A 22,074-nucleotide genomic window follows, 5' to 3' on the forward strand; every position below is an offset into this window, starting at 1 on the left:
ATCAAAAATAGGTCAAAATGGAGGTGGGGTGTGCTCAAAATGCTTTGCCTTCCCAAAATGTGAAAGGATATGCATGCAGAAGTTTCATTACCAGCAGGGGGAGAGAATATTTAAAGCCAAGAATTTGCTAGTGAATAAAAAACAAACATATGAAGTACATTCCCAGGTGCTGTAGATGCTAATATGTAAATGTGTTAATAATGTCTGTTTAATCACTTTCCGGTGATTATTTTTATGTTGCCTTGAAATAAAATATCTGTATCTGTTGTTACTGCAACTTCTGCATGTGTGTGCTTTTCATGCTTTGGAGAGGCAAAGCCTGAAATGGACATGATGGGCTGTCTGTTGCAGGTTTTGCCACGAGTTACACTTGCTAAATAAAAAGAATTAAAAGATTTTACAGCTTATTTTATGTAATAACAAATTATCTGTTTGCCTAGAACAGGAAAGTGTTACTTTGCCTAGTGGTCTAGGGGTACCCTCGACATAACATGACGCACAACTCCTCACTCCTGCCACTCCCAGAAAAGGCTAGCAACACAGAACAGCTGAAGATGCTAAGCAGCAGTTTATCTGCTTTGGAGGTTAGCAGTGCCATGTCAACAAATAAAAGCATCCAGTAATCCCTACTGTTCTCTAAGCAACAATAAAAGGAAAACAAAAAACAATTATTGAACCAATGTTTCTAACCAATAACCAAAATGGATTTCAACACAAACACTCGTCTCACTCCTGCTACTGCTGCAGTGCTCAATATATGCAGTGGATAAGTATTTACATTTCTCTACAAAACACTCTTAACTAACAGCATATCAGAAACACAACTTAGCTCACAAAATTCCCTAATGGACTTCTGTTCAGTCTTCTCATACAACTATTTGGTGCTACTTGCAACTGCTTGGTTCTTTGTTCTTTGTAGACGCGACAAGGAGTGGACAGAGGTGGCTGTCAGCTGGTGTTTAAGATGCTCAGGTCCATTCAATTATCCAATCCAGCCACAGGAACTTTTACAAACCAATCAGCAGCTCCACCAACACACACACACACCTTCGAGGCAACAGATTATCTTAGGTCATAACAAAAGACATTTCGACATTTTAAGATCTTAACTTTTAAAGGAAAGCATTGCACACTGATTCATTACACATGAAGAGAATTATTTACAACTTCTTTGTGCTTACGAACAGTTATTCGGTCTGGTCATCTCAATTACCTCTTCGTTTTTTATATATTTATTATTTATTTATTTTATCCACACAAAAAATGGATGTGAAACATTTCTTTTGAAAATGACATGAGATTGAAAAAGTCAGATATTGTGGAGTTGTGGTTTATAAAGCCCTCCCCTTTCTTCCGTTTTACAGGAAGTTGTTTTTCATGTTGTCTGTGTGTTGTGTAACTTCTCTTTCAGTCTCACTGATGGTAGCACAAAGCATTAAAATGCCTGAAGAAGAAGTGCTTTATTCTAATGTGAGGTTTATAAAAGCAAAGAGGGAGACCAATGGTGAGTCTGTATATTCATCTTTCTAATAAGTAATAAGATTTCTCAGAAAAAAAACTCAAAATAGCAGTTTCTTGTGGTTTTCTTGTTTTATTTTTTAAGTACAACCTTGTAGGGAATTTTTAAAATAAAATTTATCAACAGACAAGAATTTCTAACTAACTAAGAGTCTGGTTTCATGTTTTGTGTTGTAGAAAGAGCTTCTCCAGCGGCTAATCCCACTTTCTCTCAAGTCAATATTTCAAGGACTCAGCCGTCCACGACAGATGTGTCTGGTAGGTACAGACGAGGTTTTATTTAACAGGAGGATGAACTTTGAACAGCACTCAGTATCGATCAGGAAGCAAACAGCCATCAGATAAATCTATTTTGTATTTTTTACTTAAAAATAAAAACATGTTCTTAAGTCACACAGAGCGCTGACTTTGGAAACAAAGAGAGTGAATCAATGAAAAAAAAAGGGGGGGGGGGATGAATTAATTTGAATCTCTCCAAAAATCTTGCTGTATGTTACTGTATATAGCATTTTTACAGTTAATGTGTGCACCAAATAGATCAGTTAAATTCCATTTAGTTTTATTTATATGGCAGCATTTCACAAAAACAGCCCCAACAATCAATAAAGACTCTACAAGGAAGAACCCAGAAGAAGGGAGCAATTTGCCAATCGGCTTCAAACATTAAAAGTAGTACTGAAAAAACAGAAAGTTTTTTTTAATCTAAAGTATAATAAGGTAATAGAAGGTAATAAATATCCTTATTAAGTTAAAGAGAAATTACATGGACAGAATTTTATTCAATGGACAGCGTTCCCGTAAAAGGAAAAAAAGATGTGCATTTGTTCACTAACAAACTTACGGTGGTGTCGTAGACTGTCAGTGTTAAAATGATGGAAATAAAATTGATATGGATATTGTCTACATGTAACTATAAACATACATATATATATGTATATATATGTATAAAGCATCGAGATATACTGGTGTCTAATTTTCATTTAAGTGGGTGCTGGTTTAGCTCACTGGAATGAGCTGCCAATCGTCTGCTCATCACAGGCCTTGCCACATGTCTTACCCTCTCTCTCCCTCCACTTTCCTGTCACTCTTCACTTCGCCTATTTTATAAAGCCAGAAAAAGGCCAGAAAAAAGGAAACTGAGAAAGTATCTTTAAAGGAGTTTCATCTCACTTCAAGCAGTGAGTAAAGGTAAAATATAAATATACAGGAGCTTTCAGGATCAAAATCACAAAGTGGATCATAAAAATATTAAAAACAAAATCAAACATTTACTCAGAGGTTTTCTTGTGTTCTTTTAACATTTCTCAATAACTCTTAATCTGATGCTAAAGTAGGAGCAATGCTGGAAACCACAGGAAGTGAAGCGTTGTGTTTGAGGTTGTTTGGTTGAGGAGTTCTCAGCTAAAGTTATTTCATGTCTTCCTGGGTGGTACTTAGAGAACCAGTAAACTGCAGCTCAATGAAAGTCCACATGAAGGACTACAGTCTTTATATCTAATATCAGCGACATAAAATTACCTGGGTTATTGTGTTTTATTTTCTAAACTGCCAGCTGTAAGAAGCATCTTATTTGTGACTCTTCTGAGTCAGAAATTCTTGATCACACCTTGTATATTCTAAACTCACGTTGTTGTGACAGCAATCTGTACACGTTTATCTCTCATATCTGTGACATCTCTGTCTTTGCTAACTCTTCAGAGCTTCCTCAACAAGCAGAGCTGAGCGGACATTCGAAGCTACTCTCAGAGAGAGCGGTCCTGCTGGTTGTCATTGCTCTCCTGGCTGCTGCTGTCATTGCTCTGTGTGTTACCTGTGAGCGCTACAATTTTAATTTTCTTTCATAATATTTACAAGGATAGTGTTCTAAAAAAAATTAAATGAGGGCAAAGTGATAATCTTTCTGTTTAACATTTCTCAAGTGGATGTGTTTACTTGTTTTAACTTTTTAGGGCTCATGTCATAAAATACTTTTTTTAATTTAAGGAATTCAAAAATCTACATGTCTTTTAGTTTGCTGTTGACTGATTTCTTTGTTTTTTGTCTTACACTTTTTTAAATCAGCATTCAAGCAAGGACATCACAGAGAGGGAAGAAACAAACAGAAAGGTAAGCATGTGAAACTCCAAAGCTGCAATGCTGGATCGAAGGTGGATTTTTTCAGACATCTAAACTCTCATTTACAACGTTCACAACAGCTGATCTTACATGAATATCCAAACCCTGTTTTGGCTGTAGTATAAGACTTTTGTTAATTTCTGTTCAGTATTTGAAAAACAGAGACATTCTTGATGAACAAGAGATTAATTTAAAAAAAATTGTGCTAAGGTGCTATACAATACAGTATAGTCCACATGTCCACAGTCTCCTGAAATGAAAAGTAAGTTTTGAATTTTGTCTTTGACATATTTGTACCCTCTGATGATGATTAAATAAACATTGATGGACTGACAGAAAGAGGAAGTTAGAATATAAACGGAGGACAGAAGAAGCCTCCTGCTGCTCCCAAACCACACGAAGACGAGTTTAAATCAGACGGATGACAGTCCGATCCCCTTTTTTCCCCAAAATAGAACCAAAACCATGGAGCACGGTGCAGCCTACATGTTCACAATGTCCTGATGCAAAAAGTAAATTTTCAAGTATTTTTTACATTTATATTTTTATATTTTCTTTTTATTACTTTTATCCTCTGATGATGCTTAAAGAAACATTGACTGTTGGAGTGACAGAAAGAGGACAAAACATGAACAATGACGTTTTCCGCCAGACTGAAGTTGTTGTTGTAATCTCTTCAAAGATCAGACGGGTTGTAAATGTGAAGATGGCTGGGAGAAACATAAAGGAAAGTGCTATTATTTCTCCATCGCTAAAACCTCCTGGAACGAGAGCAGAGGTGAATGTGGAGCTAAAAAAGGAGATCTGGTTAAGATAAACAGCAAGGAGGAGCAGGTATAACACACTGCTGCAGATTCATGTTCTCATGTATTTTATCACATCCTGCTGTTTCATCATCTCATAACAGAAACATCTCAGAATAATTTGAATACAAATTCTTTCAGGAATTCCTGGAGAGTAAAATAAAAGGAACCAATAACTCTGATGATAAGTTCTGGATCGGACTGATATACTTAGCTAAAAACAACACATGGGTTTGGACGGACGGATCACCGCTGAACACAAGGTTCAATTATTGTGAAAATATTTGTATTCATTTCCAGAATGAAAGTCACCATTTTTTACTGAACATCTTCTGTTTTGTTTTAATTCTTAGTTTGACCTTTTGGAAAAACAAAGATCAAGACAGTAAGAATGGGACAAAAAGGCCAAATCCTGATGAGCAAAGCTGTTTAAGGCTGGAGGCAAAAGGTGGAGCTAAGCTTTTGTTCTGCAAAACACGTCATAGAAGTATTTGTGAGAAACAAACAGTGACTGAACATTGTAAATGTGCAACTGTCTAAAGTTCAGTCAGTCTATAAAAGAGTGTCAGTAAAAGATACAGACGTTGGAGTTGCGATTTGTTTACAAAGTTAATATCTAAACTGTATATCTCTTCTAGATTTGCTTTTAGTAAAAAATAAAATATACTTGAATAAATCTGAATAACATATTTTGGTGATTTGTTTTTATTAACAGTATTGTTGTGGTGTACAGCGGCGTTGCTGCTGTGGAAATGAAAAATTTGCCTCATTTTTTCGTTAAGAAATTTATAAAAAAATACAAAAACTTCAGTTTAATGGAAGAGTTTGGTTACCATTTATCCAAGTTTTATGCTTTATAAATATAATATAACTAACTCATATAATATATATTAGTTGTACTGTATTTTTGAGTAATAAATACTTTCATCTTGTTGGTGTTACTCTCACACGTTTCCAGAACAGTTCATACGAAGATGATTTACTGTGTGGTTTCAGTGAACACTGTCATACTTTTCTCAGTAAACGATCCCTGCTCTAAATCTAAGCTAAATATACCAGATGTCTAAAAGATATCAGCTTATTGACCAACAAATTATCTATATCCTAAAATGACAGAATGTTTCATTGATGTGAATTTAAGGAAAATTTAACTATTTAAGCACGAGGAACTCTCAGTCCTTTAAATTCATCAACACGAAGGTGAAGAAAAACAGAGCTCCAGTGAGACGTGAGGGTTGATCATCAAACAACCACTAGTCTGAACAAAACTTCCCAGAATAGAAGAAAAACATGTATCCTGGAGTAAAATATTTTTATCTGCATAAAACTTAGTTGGCATGGTGGTGCAGTGTTTAGCACTGTTGCCTCACATCAACAACATTCTGGGCTCAAACCTTCCTGGGCCTTTCACTGTGAAATTTGCATTTTCTCTTCCTCCACAATCCTAAGACATGTACGAGGATTAGCCACTGATTCTATGAATTTGCTTTCTGTACAATTTTATTTAAATTTTTTTGTCAGTGAGACTAGGAAGTTTTATTTAAGTACCAGCAAACTTGAGGCCACTTTCAGTGTTTTAAGAATACTTGGTGAAATTTAAAGAAAGAATAGAACCAGTCAAGTGTTAATAATGAGGCGAAAAGTGAACTGAACTGAATTTCCCGGAGTAACCCACCCGAGGGATTAATAAAGTTTTATCTAAACTAAAAGCAGCAGTGAAGGGACTGACTTTTTCTCACGTCACATGATCAGATAACAAAATGTTTCCATTACACATTTGTGGTAAATGTTTCCAGACCATGAAACCCAGAGCAGATAAATGTTTACTATCAATGTAAAACTTGACACGTATACTATTCATGTATCACGCAGTATTGCTTTAGTAGCAAAAAATGTCAGCATTTAAAGTTTTGAAAATCAAATTCCCGATATCTTATAGCTAACTGCAGTTGTATCTTTTAGATGAGGGATGCAAAGCTTCACTTATCTTTTCTCTGTAAAGCCTCAAATTAACTTTCATTGATTAAATATTAGGGAAACCGACATTGACATGAATTTCATCTTTGAGTTCAAAATAAACTAATATTATTTCTAAGATGAGAGAAATGAATGCAATATAAAACATTACTTACAGGTTTGTATTCTTACATTATCATAATTAACATTAACAAAAAGAAACGCCGTGCTATTAGGTCAAGCTGTCCCAAGTGGTCGTGGCAGCCTCTCAGCAATTGACATTTATTAATTCTGTCTTTTTTTCGGTTCGATCCCAAACTTCTTCACCAAACATCAGCCCAGCTGTTCATCCCTGGAAGTATCTTCCATTTGTATGTAATGTCCGAGTTCCTGGTCGAACTGGTTTACAAAGATCCTCTTTTATCATGATGAATATCTACTGAGTAAATTTCAATTACTTTATTTTGGCTAAATTTACCACACTGCCTGTGCTAGCTTGCCACAAATTTCTCCCAACTTTCCAAACTGTTGAATCCACTAAAACATAAACATGCGGCCAAATTTAAGCTAACACCTGAGTGTAAGATTACTTTTGAAGATCTCCAGACTCATCTGCTCTTTTCACCCATTCTAGGACACCTACAATTAGACCTTCCCTTTGTTTACACCTACACCTGTGATGTGGGCCTGGGATTCACATTCATTCAGAAAATAACAAAACAAAACTGGAAGTAAAAAAGTCCTGATGACTTGAATATGTCAAACTATACTGTTCCAGATTAGCAGATTAGCAGCAAAGATTATCACCTTTAGAAGCAATAACCTCATTATTAGTAGTATATTAGCAGTAGTAGAAGCAGCAGTATGACCATCAGTCTCACTCCGCTCATTAATCTCTCACCACAGTACCACAAGCTGAGCAGGCACGTGCAGAGGGGGGGGGGGCTAGAGGGGCTTGAGCACCCGCCCCTTTCCTGATGGGTGCCCAAAGTGCCCTTTTGTTGAGGCAACTTTAAAAAAAAAAAAAAAAATTTTAATGTGTGTGTGCGTGCGGAGTCCTGTCTGTGCCCCTCAACAATAATATTTAACTATATTAATCACAGTTTTGCTAAATAAAAGGATCTGGCTTGCATCAGTCACATGATCATATTTAACCAATGATCGCCCTTGACGGCAGAACGCGCTGGTTACGAGCCGGGAACGAGCTCACAAAGAGCACGAACATTTTTAGCGGTCCGGAGTGTCGTGGTTTTCGGTAGGGAAAGAGACGACACCTTGTAGAGCAAACAACTTCAACCTTTATTTTCTCACTTCCGGTACCCAACACACTTCCACCATAAAACCGGATATACTTAAACAGATAACACCACATCCTCCTTTCGCAGAAAACAACAACTTATTGAAACATTTACTGCATATGGGAAACTGTACTTTCGTTACTTCTTAGAACCTACTGCAGAAACATAGCTACTCTATGACAGTCCCTTCACGCCTAGTGTCTGTAATCCACACTGGTTGCCCCGGTGCGAGTGGAGGAAGTTCAGTCGCCCGATGTCCCTCGCCCTTCTCTCTCTCGCTTTTGCCAACACTGTATTCTTATTGGGCAGGCTGGGATTGAGCAGGGAAGGAAGCTGGGGAACTGGCGTGCGCAGTCTCCGTCCCATCAGTAGTTGCGCCGGGCTATATCCGTTAGCCAATGGTGTTGCTCTGTAAGCTAGAAGTGCAAGATATGGGTCTTTTGCCTTCTTTAGCAGGTTTTTCACAGTTTGGACATGACGCTCAGCCTCGCCATTGCTCTGTGCAAATCTAGGACTGCTTGTTACATGTCTGAACCCATACGTTGCTGCAAAGTCTTTGAACTGTTGTCCTGAAAACTGAGGTCCGTTGTCTGTGTAGAAAAGCTCTGGAATTCCATGTCTGGAAAAGACAGATTTTAGGTGTACTATAACATCTTCCAATCTGGTGGGGGTAAGTTTGGCTACTTCCACAAATTTCGAGTAGTAGTCCACCAAAAGCACATAGTTGCTGTCATTGAGTGTAAAAAGGTCTGCACCAACTTTTTGCCATGGCCTCTCCGGGAGTTGGCTTGGCATTAAAGGTTGTACTGGGTTAGTACGCTCTTTGATGCAAATGGTGCAGTTTTTCACAAGTTCGTTTATTTGCCCACTCAGACCAGGCCACCACACTGCCTCTCTGGCTCTCTCTCTGCATCTAGACATTCCCTGGTGCCCCTCATGTAGGGCACTTAGGACAGAGTGGCGCATAGCAGTGGGGATTACTAGTCTGGTGCCTTTCAGTAGCAGATTGTCATGTACAGTTAAGGTCTCTCTGTGTGGCCAATATGCTTTGATTGGGCCTACGAGATGGCTGTATTCTGGCCAGCTGCTCTGACAAAAAGTCATGACCTCTGAACATATGCTGTCGGTTTTTAGCTGTTCTTTTACCTGTGTGATGTATGTCGAGGTAGCAGGCATGCATTTGACAATTTCATCCACATAAATATTTGTGTCTTCCAGAAATTCAGCTGTAGCTTTTGAATCAGGGTCTTGGTTAACAGGTGCACGTGACAACGCATCTGCCGTATGGAGTGCTTTACCAGGAGTGTGTGAGATGGTGTAGCTGTACCTCATAAGCCTTAGGCGGAATCGTTGGATCCTGGGTGGAAGCTCGGTTAGGGCTTGCTGGCCTAACAGGCTGATGAGTGGCTTGTGGTCAGTCTCTAAGGAGAAGTGTCTCCCGATGAGGAAATCTTTGAATCTTTCACAACCCCATGTTAGTCCAAGCGCCTCCTTCTCCACCTGTGCATACCTCTGTTCTGTTTCCGTTAAAGAACGAGACGCATATGCAACAGGTCTCCATTGCTCTCCCTCTTTTTGAAATAGGACTGCTCCCAGTCCATAGGAGGAAGCATCTGCAGACAGTTTTAACTCTTTGTTTGGGTCATAGAGTGCAAGAATGGGAGTTGACGTCAGATCGCCTTTCAGCTGCCTGAATGCTTTTTGCTGTGCGCAGCTCCAAACCTACTGATTTTTCTTCGAGAGCAGGTCTCTTAGGGGCTTATCTTTTTCAGCAAGTCCTGGGATAAATTTGCCTAATTGGTTTACCATCCCAAGAAAGCTGTGCATTTCACTGACATTTGATGGCTCTTTCATTTCTGAAATTGCTCTAATTTTGTCTGGGTCTGGCTGTACTCCGTCCGCAGACAAGATGTGTCCAAGAAACTTCACTTCCTGTTTGCTCAGGTCACATTTCTCCAGGTTTAGTGTGACACCGGCCTCTTGTAGTTTATTGAGCACTGTGTGCAGTCTGGCGTTGTGCTCCTGCTGATCCTGTCCCCAAATGAGAATATCATCCATGTGACAGACCACGCCTGGCAGCCCATTAAGGATTACTGACATTCTACGCTGAAAATGTTCTGGGGCAGACGCTATTCCAAAAGGAAGTCTGTTGAAGTAGAAGCGCCCAAAGGGTGTAATGAATGTCGTGTAGTGTGCTGACTCTGGTGACAATGGGACCTGCCAGAAGCCTCTGTTTGCATCCAACTTGCTGAAGACTTTAGCTCCCGCCAGAGAACCTAGAGTCTGTTCAACCGAAGGCAGGATGTACTTTTCTCTGCACACTACTTCATTGAGGTGAGTGAGGTCAACACAAATACGCACAGAGTCGTTTTTTGTTGGCACTGGGACCATACCTGCACACCATTCTGTTGGTTCTTCAACTCTGCTGATTACTCCCATGGACTCCATTCTTTCCAGTTCCCGTTTCACCTTTCCTAACAAAGGGATGGGGACCCGTCTTGGTGTGGCCAGGGAAAAAGGCACAGCCTCAGGCTTCAACTTGATTGAATAAGGTTGTTGCATTAAGCCTAAACCCTGACACAGTTTCGGGTATTTTCCGTGCAGCACATTCATGTCGATACTGTCGGCTCTACACACTAGGTTCAGCTTGACGCTTGCCGGCCTGCTTAACAGTGCTACGTGCAAATCTTTGATAATGTACACATTTTCCTGTATTCCCTGTTCACCTTTGCAAAGTGTTTCTCTGCTCATACCCAACACGTCAAGTGGGGAACCACTCGGACCAAACAACGGTCTATCTGGTTTGCATAACCCTGTCTCGTTCTGGTTTATGCTGTAAAACGTCTGGGCAGGGATAACAGATACGTCAGCTCCTGTGTCTATCTTAAATCTGACCTTGTGGTTTCTGATAGTGAGATCTGCATACCAAGGATCTGAGCCTACGTCTACAGAACCAAGAAACACGGGTGTAACATCGCTTTCTTCGGCTTCTATCACATGCACAGACTTAACAGATTTACACACTTTACTGAAATGACCTCTTTTACCACATGAGTGACAAGATACATCTTTCGCTCGGCATTGATCTTTACCATGTGCAGGGGTTTTCCCACACCTGTAGCATGATCTCCCATTAGATGTTTTGTCCTTTGATGTGTATTTGCGATCTCCACGGGGTTTGAACGTTGAATGCCTTTGTTCCTTGTGCTTAGCTGACACAGCATCTATTTCCATTTTATTTTCCCCTCTGATGTCCGACTGCTGCTTCTTGATGGCTTCTGACTGCCTGGCTTGGTTAACCGCTTTCTCTAACGTCAAATCTTTGTCCATTTGAAGTCTCTCCGCTAGGCTGATGTCCTTCAGACCCACGACGAGGCGATCTCTTATTAACTCATCGTGCAGCGCACCATAACTGCAGTTTTCAGCTAAAGCGCAAAGTGCAGTGGCAAACGAGTCTACAGTCTCATTAGCTTGCTGTGTTCTCTGATTAAAGCGGGCTCTCTCATAGATAATGTTTTTCCTGGGAACAAAGTACATCTCCAAAGTGTCTCTTACTGCTTGATACTGCTGTCTCTGTATGTCAGATAACGCTTGTCCTCGGAGGATATCATCTGCTTCATCCCCCATGCAGTAGATGAGAGTGTTCACCTGGTTAGCCTCGGAGCTAAGGTGTAGGTTGCTTGCGAGTCCAAACCTTTCAAACCTCCGTATCCATTTTTCCCAATGCTGTGGCTTCGAGAAATCGAACATCTCGGGGGGCTGGATGGTGAAAGTGGCATTCGGCGGTAGGTTAGCGTTAGCATTGTAGCCGCCGTTAGCTCGCTGGTGGAGCGGTGGCGTGCGAGGCCGCATAACTGTTGCGCTAGCTCCCGCTTCTTCGTCCGACATCTTTCGTCTCGAGAAAACTCTTTACCACTCCCAAAGTCGCTTGCTGTCACTCCCCGATGATAAGGCACTTACAACGATCCCACTTCTGACACCATGTCGTGGTTTTCGGTAGGGAAAGAGACGACACCTTGTAGAGCAAACAACTTCAACCTTTATTTTCTCACTTCCGGTACCCAAAACACTTCCACCATAAAACCGGATATACTTAAACAGATAACACCACACGGAGCTGTAGGAGAAACACAAGTTAACTCAGAGACACAGACTGATGCGACAAAACCAGTAAGTAGGTGTACAGCGTACACTGTAGTGTGTAGCACACAGGAGTATTAGCTTATTACGTACACGTTGGTAAGTTGTCTTGTTGCAACTGATGAACTGAAACAAACGAGCGTGCTGTGTGTGCAACAGCGCGACAAACATTACCTGTCCTTTTATTAACTGCACAAGTAGTGCTGGTCATAGCTGCTGGCTACCTGTGTAAGGCTGTCATGGGTCTGTAGCTCTGTCACTGTTTTAGGAGCATATTTAGTTTTAAAGTAAGTTTCCGGGCTTTTCCGGCCTTTCTGGAGGGATTATATTTCACTAAAAAATGATCTAATATGCATGTCCACATAATTATGCATTATTATAATTATAATATATTAAAAACACACGCTGTATTTTAAAGAACATACATTAAGAAGCAGATTATATTAGATTTATATTTTAAATAAGACAAAATTTGGATTTTACAGCAGTAAAATTATTGTATCTCTACAGTTTAAATATGTAATAAGCTTTGTGTGAAACAAATGGAATCATCATAAATACATTATTTCATATTTATTACTTCCCCCTCCTCATTGCTTTATTATTGTAGCTCTAGTAATAAATAATAATAAAAAAAAGATTCTGGATCAGCACCATGATGCCCATAGTATATACAGTATTCTGAAGAAGGTCTAAAATGTCACTGTGTGTGCGTGCATGTGTGTGTTTTATTTAGATGGATTTTTAAAAAAAAATATTACTCATGATATAACATTGTCCAGACATGCCTGGTAAGGACATGAGGAGGAAACAGTAGGAGCTGTGTGAGGCTACTAAAGGCAGTGCTATAACATTTTTCTGTCATCATTTTATTATAGATTAAGTGCTGGAGTTGTTAAGTGTGGATAATTAAATTATAGTTTATTGCAATAGCAAGTTGTTCCTTGTTCTCACATAGACAGCAAGTGGAGAGTGATATATGAAATGATGGGATGGAAGGAAGAAGAGAAGCAAAGAGTGATTCACAGGCAGAGCCTAATTTATTTCTCACAGTTTTTTGTTGCCTTATGGTTCCAAGCGCTGTCACCAATCCTTGCATTTTGTTATTATCTCATGATACTTGTTTAATCAGCTACCATCTCTCCTATGGACTTTTTACTGTCTACAGTCTCAGATCAACACAGCCCTGCCCTCCAGCACTATCAGCAGCAACCCCTCAACAGCTAAAACATTGGCTACGTTTGCTTTGCCTTGTTGCCCATATTAGATTCTTGATGAATGTGTGTTGTTGTTATTCAGCCTGGTTCAATGTGCCCCTTTTTAACTTTGAGCACCCGCCCCTTTAAACCTCTCTGCACGGCCCTGCTGAAGTGTGTAGTTTGGCTGGGCCATTGCAACATGTTGACTATTTTCCTTTTCAGAATTGTTTTGCAGATTTGCTGCTGTTCCTGGGATCATTGTTCTCTCTGCGTTACATTTGACTCTTGAATACTTTGGTGTACAGAGAAGTTCATGGTTTAAACAATGACTGCAAGGTGCTCAGGTCCTATGGCTGGAAAACAAGTGACTTACACTTTGGATAACTGTCCTGCTACATCTCTGTGCTGTATTGTTTTAGTTTTTCTTATGTTTTGCTTTCTGTTAATCTTGGTGAATAAAAGCCTGGTTAGTCTGCACCTTATCTCTGCCTCTAGCCTCCTATTTTAATCCAGCAGATGGTCTTGATTCAGTTATTAAAGCTCCATCTAGAGGACAGAGGCAGCAGCTACAGTTTGTACATTAATGGGATTGTTTTTTCAGGAGCTGGGCCCGGGCCCTTAGTTCTAGTGAAAGGAACTCTTAACGTTTCAGCATACCAAGATATTTTGTACAATTTAATGCTCTTTGTGGGAAGAGTTTGTGGCTGGCCCTTCCTGTTCCAACATGACTGCTGCCAGTGCACAAAGCAAGGTCCATATAGACATTTATAAGTGAGTTTGGTGTGGAAGACTGACAGAGTCTTGACCTGAACTCAATAAAACACCTTTCAGATGAAAATGGGATGTCACTCAAGTTCATTGTTGTCATACGCAGACAACAATGTAATGGTAAAAAGAAAACTTTGGAGAGCAGTTGTGACTTCATGACTACAGGATGCAGTGTGAGTGAGATTGACAGCTAGTAGTGAAAGAGGAAAGACAAGAGTTCAGAATACTCTGTCTCTCTTGAGCTTTCGCTGAGACCACAAGACCAGTAAAGGTAGAAGATGACCTGAAGAAGATAGTGGGTTATCAACCATGCATGCATGTATAGTTGATTAAAATGTAAAATCCACAAGTTAAAAGAGAGTCCTCTCTGGAAAATGATTATATGGTTTTTGTCTTCTGAGTTTTTCCTGTTTTATTTTGAAGGCTACTTTTTCTTTTTGTTCCTTATCCACTGTGAGGTTATATTTTGGATTTAGTAGCTCTCTGCCTAATTCCTGGTGATGTCAGTTTTTTGTCTGAGCTCTTGGTGCTGAACAACTGGAAAGAGGAAGGGGAAAAGAGATGAAGGTTGTGAGTCCTGCAATCAAACTCTGGAGAAGATTGCAGCGCCTGCAGGGCTGTGGTCCTTGTGCTATTTTTATTAATTTACAAAAGAACAGTAGTTTCCATGAAATGTATAAAAATGGATTTTGTGAAAAGTGTTATTCAAATATGAGGAAGTAGACTGTGGTGAAAGTCTCCTCCCTGTTATCATGATTCATGAAAAAGTTGTGAAACATGAAAATTAGGTACAGTGTTTCTTTTGAACAGCCTAAAGAGAGGTAAGAGCAAACATAGCTTCAGGAGAAATATCGCCAAGTACTTGTGTTTTTCTGCTTTTGTCAAAAGCTTCAGTAAAACATAAATCTTTATTAAAGTACTTCTATTATTCAGAGACAGCTGGACTAACGCTGAACTCAGGATCTTTAAGCCTGAAACGATGAGCCATTCAGACAGCGATGTGGGGGAAGGTAAAGACGACTCTTCTTTTGTTCTGTATAAAAGCTATTTGAACATAATATGTTTATTCTGGAATAAAAACAGGATCATCTGCACATATCTTAAAATCTATCATCATGCTGCAAGTCTAGATGATGATATTTACTTTGCACATTTGCAAAATACAAGCATTCAGACTTTGTTAAGTTTTATTGATAGGAGAAAATGCCAAGACAGACATTTAATTGTAAGTTTAAAGTAACTTAGAAAATGATAAAAACAGGAACGATTGGGGCTTGTGATGTATTCAACATGTAGTTATCCCTTATTTAGCATGTCAGTGTTTCTTTGCAGCTGTGGTCCTGCAACCTTTAAATGCTATAACTCATAAATACTAGATCATATTACAGTCCTTTTACCTGTACACAGCTACACTATTTTGTGTTATTTAATTATTCCACCCTCTGTCTCCTCTAAATATTCAACAGACGAAGTTTTTGAACCTCAACATGAACAAGTAAACAGAGGGTCAATGGTCACCACAAAAATAGGGGCGGTGGTGGTTGTCTGTGTTCTCCTGGCAACTGCTGTCTTTTTGACGTTCTACTTCTGTGAGTTTAAACACTTTTATTCATAAACTTTATTTAAAATCAATAACATTTCTGATCTGCTTTAAATTACCAAAGAAACAGAATTTATATGTGCTGTCAGCTCACAAATGCACTGGCCATCTTCTGACTTCAGCACTTTATTGCAGCCACAGGAAGTCTGTGAAGAGACGATTTCGCGCTCATCAAATACAAAATCACATCTGACATGAAAGATACTTGAAAGTCAATACACAAGACAATTCACACACACACAAGACATGAAAACATTGGCAAGAGTGTAGGCTTGCAGCTCACATTTAATTAAAACTAGCAACAAAAATTGTTATAGACAATATATGTGACTCCCTACATTTTTCTTTTTTTTTCATTGTGGCATTTTAAAATGCTGTTTCATCTCCCTGAAGAACACCTACTTCCTCAAAATGTCTTGCTTACCTCATGGCACACCCGTTAAGAACCACTGGGCCAACATACAATAAAGCTTAATGTCATTTGGTGTTAGTGTTGATAAGCTTACAGGTGAATGAGGGATCGCTTGGAATAACGTTTGGTTGGTGCTACATGATCTCAGTTTGAGTCACATCATTTGGAGACAGACCTGCTGCTGCTTCACTCTCTCTGGCTCTTTTTGAAGTTAAAGGATTTGATGGTGTTAAGCTGTGTGAGTTATTTCGATTGTGTCACTGATTCTGCTTATTGCTAAATCATTCTTAGCCTGTTCATTGTGTCTGCGCACATTTCTTTTGACAGAAAGTTGCTAATGCAGTTATTCTGTGTAGGTGACTGAGTCCAAGTGCAGGGTGGGCATAACCATTTTGCATCATTTGTCTCAATTATGATACATATTACAAGAAATTTAAAAAAAAAATGCAAAAAAACAAAAACACATTTTCATTCAAGGCTTGCAATTGCCCCTCCTGGGGACTCAGTCCTACCTTCCCCTGCACCCCTGCAGTATATTATAAAAACAGCATGAATCAGTCTCCACGCTTTAAACATCTACTGATCTGGATAAAAGTGATATACTACCACTATGGGTTTTTCATTTGTTCTGATGAATGCATTAATGCACAATGGTCTCTATCTGTAACATGAACTTCTGTCACTATCTGTGAAATTGTAAACTACTGTACATTAGTGCTGTGAAGTACTAATGGTGGAATTGAAATTGCTGTGAGGCAGCAATGCTAACCAATACTTGTGCATAATAAAAGTTGGATTGTACCAGCTGAGGTGACACTTAAGTCTATATTAGTGTTTAGAAAAGAACACTTAACTACAAAAGAGGGTGCATGGTTGTGGGTGAGCAGCTCATCACTAATAAATAAGTTTCACTGTTATTAAAATAGTTTTTTATTCCCGGAATTAAAAATACCAGTTTTCACTGAAGCAATTATTGTTTGTTTGTTTTTATCTCTTAGGGTGATTTACTGGAACAACAAAGAACCAGACAACTGGTTCCTCATACCAGCAACTGGTATGAGGAAAATCCTGATGGGGAAGTCTGTGACAGGACGGAGGTAAAAGGTGGCGCTCCTGGCCTGAAGTGTTGGTTTGATAAATGGTGCACTATACCTCAAAGAAATAACTTAACTGGATAGTTTGTATTCAGTTTACATCAAGTTCAGCGTACAAAACAATCTAAGTACAGGGTAAAGATAGTGAAATGACACTTTTCAACTCTGATGTCACCAACTCTTAAAAGAAACTACAAGGACAAACTTAAAGAGAAGTGTTGAATAATATAACATGGAAAACCTATCCTTCTAATTGCTTTACCTGCTTAATCAGGTTAAACATTTTGGTGGGGGGAGAAGGAGGGGGAGGGGTGTAGTCCCAAGTGTCAGAAGGCGAGCGGAGGAGTACGCCCTCAACAGGTCACCAGTTACATGCCAGATATATACTTGAATAATATTTCGTGTCTTATATCTTTTGTCTTCATTCACATTGTTATTATGAGCCGCTGTTCTCGTGCTTTCTGTGAAACAGTTTCCAACCATTTATTTTGTTTTTTTCTATTTTTTTAAGCTTTTGCAAAAACTATTTCCTGGAAGAGTTTGAATGACACTGATCCAGAAAAAACTATTGTGCTTGATGGAAATAAACACCTCCAGTCTGCTGACTTCTTGTCATTGTGTTTTCAATATTTGAAAATAATGTGGTTACTGATTGCTGTCAGACCTGTTGAATCAAGAAAATCACTTAAAGCCATTGACATCTATCAGTCTGGAAATGGTTACAAAGCCACTTCTTCGGCTTTGGGACTCCAGTGACCACAGTGAGAGTCATTATACACAAATGAAGAAAGCAGTGGGGAATCTTTCAATTAGGGGCCAACTTACCAAAATTACTCCAAGAAGACATCAACGACTCATGCATGAGCTCACAAAAGAAGCCAGAACAACATCTAAAGAAAAATGAACTGACGAGACAAAGGCTGAATTTTTCACACAGGGCCAAGTATTTGGCACAAAGTTTTTAAAAAATAAAGTATTTTTTTAACACGTCCATGTAAAACATAAATTTTGAACCATTTGCAGCATTTTAAATGAGGACAATATTAACTAACATTTCAATAAGCAGAGATCATTAGAAGCAACTGAACATGATTTATTGATATACAGAAATTAATTAAACTATTTGGTGATTAGATTCAGATGGGCCATGACAGCAAAATTGAATCCCAGTGGTGATAAGAATTAGGGAAGTACTTCCCACAGTCTAGACGCTAGTGATGGCGATGAAGATGGAGGTTTGGATGGAGCCTGAGTAACATGGGAGAGGAGGTGGGTTGCAGGGAGGCGACTGCAAGGGAGAGTGACAGATGAGCAGTGAGATTTAAAGCATGCCAAGTGGAGTCTGATTGGCCTGAAGAAGGCAGGCAGAAAGATGATTGGATGTGAGCTTAACAGCATGAAAGTGATGCAAAGCATCCAAATCATCCAGGAAGCAGATCGATGTGTGACTACAGATCTTCCTTAATGAACTTACGTATAAGCTTCGTTTTTGTCTGGTAAGACAGTGAAATTGCCATGTCACATCAATGACCCGTCTACAAATTGAACAATTTCAGAGTTCCTCAGTGAAAAATTGAGAAGATTTTCAATATCTTATCTACAGTACATAAATCAAACGATTCAGACAATCTTGAACAAACTCTGTCCACAAGTGGCAAACCTGAAAATCCATGCATGGACTCAGGAACCCTTCCAGAAATCACTGTCTGTAAAAACAGCTAACTGTGCTATCCGCAAATGCAGGTCAAAGCTCTGTCATGTAGAGATGATGCCATGATGATGGCACCATAACCCAGAAACCAGAAACACCACCATCTTCTTTGGGTTAAAGCCCATTTAAAGTTGACTGAGGCAAAGTGGAAAACTGTTCTATAATCAGACAAACTGAAATCTAAAGTTATATTTGGAAAACATGAACCCCACATCCTTTGGACTAAAGATGAGAGCGATCATCCAGCTTGTCTTGAATGTGTGTGTACATCTGGAAAGCCACCAACAATGCTAAAGGTCGATACAGGTCATTGTTCACAAACACTGATACATTTTGAAAAGTTAAGAAAAAGCTAAGTCATGCTCCATAGATAGTGAACAATTGTATTTTGGCCACTAAGTTCCTCTTTTATGCTGCACAATGACTGTTTACATTTATGCACCTAAAGCCTGTTAAAAATAAGGGAAAAAAACATATATACTTAAAAAATAATCCACAAAAAAGAAATCAATCCTCACTTGATGCTTCTGCAATTCACATTAGATGTTATATATTGTACATATATTTATTAGTTTCAGATGTAGCCATTCTTGTATTTTGCTTGTTTACATTATTGTATTTTGCACAACTCTGTTGCTTGTGACGCTCGCACACAAGAATTTCACTCACATGTGCTGTACCAATGTACCTGCACATGTGATGTGACAATAAAAGTGATTTGATTTGATTTGTATGCGTTGTATGTTGACCATGATTCGTTTCTAAAGTTGTTGTAATTTAACAAAATGATTACAGGTAACAGCAATGAGAACCAATGGGGATTTTCAGGACTAGGGGAGGCACAGGCTTTTTCATACTGTTTCTATGTAAGTGCTTTCTAACATTCACACTCTGGTGGATGCACTGGAATTAGTATCTTGCTCAAATATAATTGCCTTGTAGACAGGGATCAACCCACCAGCCTTCTGATTAGTAGGTGAGCTGCTCTACCTCCTGAGCCACAGCCACCCCAAGAAAAGCAACTAGCTCTTGCAGCAGCAGGTGAGGTAATGATGAACAGGGATCCACTTCTTGTGGCCAAAGGAGGGATCCACACTGGGAAAACAAGGAGAGATGATATTAGTACTCTGGGGGAGCAAGGTACACAAGGAGCAGCTAAAGCATGCCTGATAAGTTGAATGAACTTGTCATTTCAGCAACACCAGAGGACCTGAAAGCCCACAGAAGATAAAACTAAAGTGGATGATGACAGAATAATTTAGTAAGTAAGAAAAACACTCTCATAACATCTAACAAAATCACATTCAGGGAATCAGGCTCATCATTGTTCATTTACTGTGGGTGTATACGCAGCTGTTCAGAGAAGGGACATTAAATGACATGTTTACTAAAATACATCAGTTTAGCAACATATTTGTGTTTATTATTTCACTGGCTTCAACTCTTTCAGTATAATTGACAAGAGGTCATGATCACAGTCTGTAAAAAAGAAAAGTTTTCTCTCTTCTTCTTTTTATGTTAGACTGAGGCCAGACTGGACACTACATTGACCCACTATTACTTTCATAATGCCATAGAAGAAGAAATTGTCTGCCTCTTTGTGAATTAAAGCACAATTGCATAATACTGCCACAAGATGGTGCCCCCTTCCTTTTAGTTGTGTTAAGCTGGAGCATAAGGCTGTACTACTAAAAGAGATTAATGGGTTAGCATGCTATTTTGCTAATGTTCCTTTGCACTCTCCGCTAGTCGGGAACATTCCCATAACATTGGCAAATGCAGAGGTGGCAAAAGACCAGGCATTCTTTACTTAGGTAGCAGTACAGATACCTGTGTAAAATTGGCTCAGTTGGTGGTTTGAGGCATGATATAAATCAGGGCACACAGTTAGTGGGTGTTCTCCATTGCCACCTAGTGGGCATAAGAGGTGTTCACTCTGCTGACCCACAGCACACCCAAGCTGCAAGTCAAGTCGACCACAGCACAGAACAACCTAAGCGGGTCTGGTAGTGCAGGGGCCCTCTCATCGCTGTTTACAGCTTCAATTTTTTTTTAATCCCCTCTCACCCTGCAGGCGGTCTTTTATCCTTCAAGCTCAGGTCCTCTACCAGAGGCCTGGGAGAGACTCCTAGGACTGTGCTCTTCTGGACAGAGACAGTTCAAGCTCTTCTCTCAGCCCTTGGTACTTCTTGAGCTCTTGTGCTCCTTTTACCTGATGTTGCTATCACTCGGTATAGCTACATCTATCACTGTGGTCGTGTTCTTTGTCCGGTTGGTTAGTCACCATCGGTTTGTCCATCTGTCTGGAAGTCATTCTCAACAACCCTAGGGGGTGCGCCTAAGGGTGGGTTTAAAAAATTTATTTTCCGATTAAAATCAATTTTAGCTTAAATAACGTGATATTGATTCATTAAATCCTGAATCGATTTTTAAATATAAATGTATTTTGCCACAAACCCCAGAATCTCAGGTTAAAACTCACAAAACCATTTCAACAACCACCAAACAGCTAAAACAGCAAATGAGAGCAAGTAAACAGATTCTCCACAAAGATGTGAACACAGACACAAACACATCCCTCCGTTCACCCGACGACACGTACATATACATGCCGTTGGGTGTTGGAATCCAACATCTCACAGATTCTGAAGCTGTAGGTTTCGTCACTCTCCAACCAGAATTCACTGAACCAGCAGCAAAAGAGGATGAAAAGTACACTTCCTACTTTGTCTGTTTTGTGATTTTATTGTTTTCACCACAATAAAATGGCACTTCCTGCACAGCTCTCTCTCTCTCGCCCTCTCCCTCTCTCTCTCTCCCTCTCTCCCTCTCTCTCTCAGTGTACTTCAAGAACAGTTTCCCATCTCAAATCTCTGTTTTCTGAATTATTTGCTTGCTTATTGCGCACCAGTCTACCATTGTTTACAGCGCTGTAGGCCACTGTTTAGGGGTTGTTGTTTTTTTTTTCAAAAATGACCTCTGACAAGAAAGCCTAATTTCTGCTGTTCAGTATGAAGAAAACTTTTACAAACTATACCAAATTGCAAAACACTTAGCTGGGTCTCCAACAAAACCTCTGTAAATTTGCTCTCAGCAGCATCAGGTAATGTTCATATGTTGTTTCATGGTTTTCTTCCATTTTTTAACAACTGCAGAATATTTTATCTGCTATAAAAAAAACAGGCCAGGAAAATCTCCTTCATGTTTTTCTGTTTTCTCCTCAGTTACGTTGACACAAAGGTGTCTGCTGTGATGCTCACACCTCTGATGAAGTCTCACAAGTGTCAGCTTTGTTTTTATATAAAAATATGGATATGTACTGATAAATGATCAAAATTATAATATTTCTGACTGTCTGAGTCAAAACTGAATCAGAATCAAATCAGTAAAATCCAATGTGAAAAGATACAAACAAAAGTTTATTCTTCAGCTTGTAAAATACCCTTTAAAGCAAACGTAT

At 39.2% G+C, this 22,074-nt stretch overlaps 1 protein-coding gene across 2 annotated transcripts; it reads left to right on the plus strand.

The window, feature by feature from the left end:
- Window positions 1-1,416: 1,416 nt before the first annotated feature.
- LOC146548776 (C-type lectin domain family 6 member A-like) lies at window positions 1,417-5,118 on the plus strand. Of its 2 annotated transcripts, XM_085262560.1 has the most exons (8): window positions 1,417-1,504; window positions 1,696-1,776; window positions 3,217-3,330; window positions 3,580-3,624; window positions 4,089-4,145; window positions 4,316-4,467; window positions 4,578-4,699; window positions 4,790-5,118. In XM_085262560.1, the coding sequence occupies exons 1-8, from the start codon at window positions 1,420-1,422 to the stop codon at window positions 4,974-4,976; spliced, it is 843 nt and encodes a 280-aa protein (XP_085118686.1). In that variant the 5' UTR covers window positions 1,417-1,419; the 3' UTR covers window positions 4,977-5,118. The 2 variants fall into 2 exon arrangements, with proteins under 2 accessions (XP_085118686.1, XP_085118687.1); XM_085262561.1 differs by lacking the exon at window positions 4,089-4,145.
- Window positions 5,119-22,074: the final 16,956 nt, after the last annotated feature.

Source organism: Mchenga conophoros, linkage group LG22 (genome assembly GCF_057382185.1).
Source record: "Mchenga conophoros isolate Kocher_MC1m ecotype Shallow Benthic linkage group LG22, M_conophoros_male_GT1.1, whole genome shotgun sequence".
Classification (NCBI taxonomy): Eukaryota; Metazoa; Chordata; class Actinopteri; order Cichliformes; family Cichlidae; genus Mchenga; species Mchenga conophoros.

Coding starts and splice junctions, on each gene's coding strand:
- LOC146548776 (XM_085262560.1), top strand. CDS start 1,420: ATGGTAGCACAAAGCATTAAAATGCCTGAAGAAGAAGTGCTTTATTCT. Junction 1,777..3,216: donor GTCCACGACAGATGTGTCTG/GTAGGTACAGAC, acceptor CTAACTCTTCAG/AGCTTCCTCAACAAGCAGAG. Junction 3,331..3,579: donor CATTGCTCTGTGTGTTACCT/GTGAGCGCTACA, acceptor TTTTTAAATCAG/CATTCAAGCAAGGACATCAC.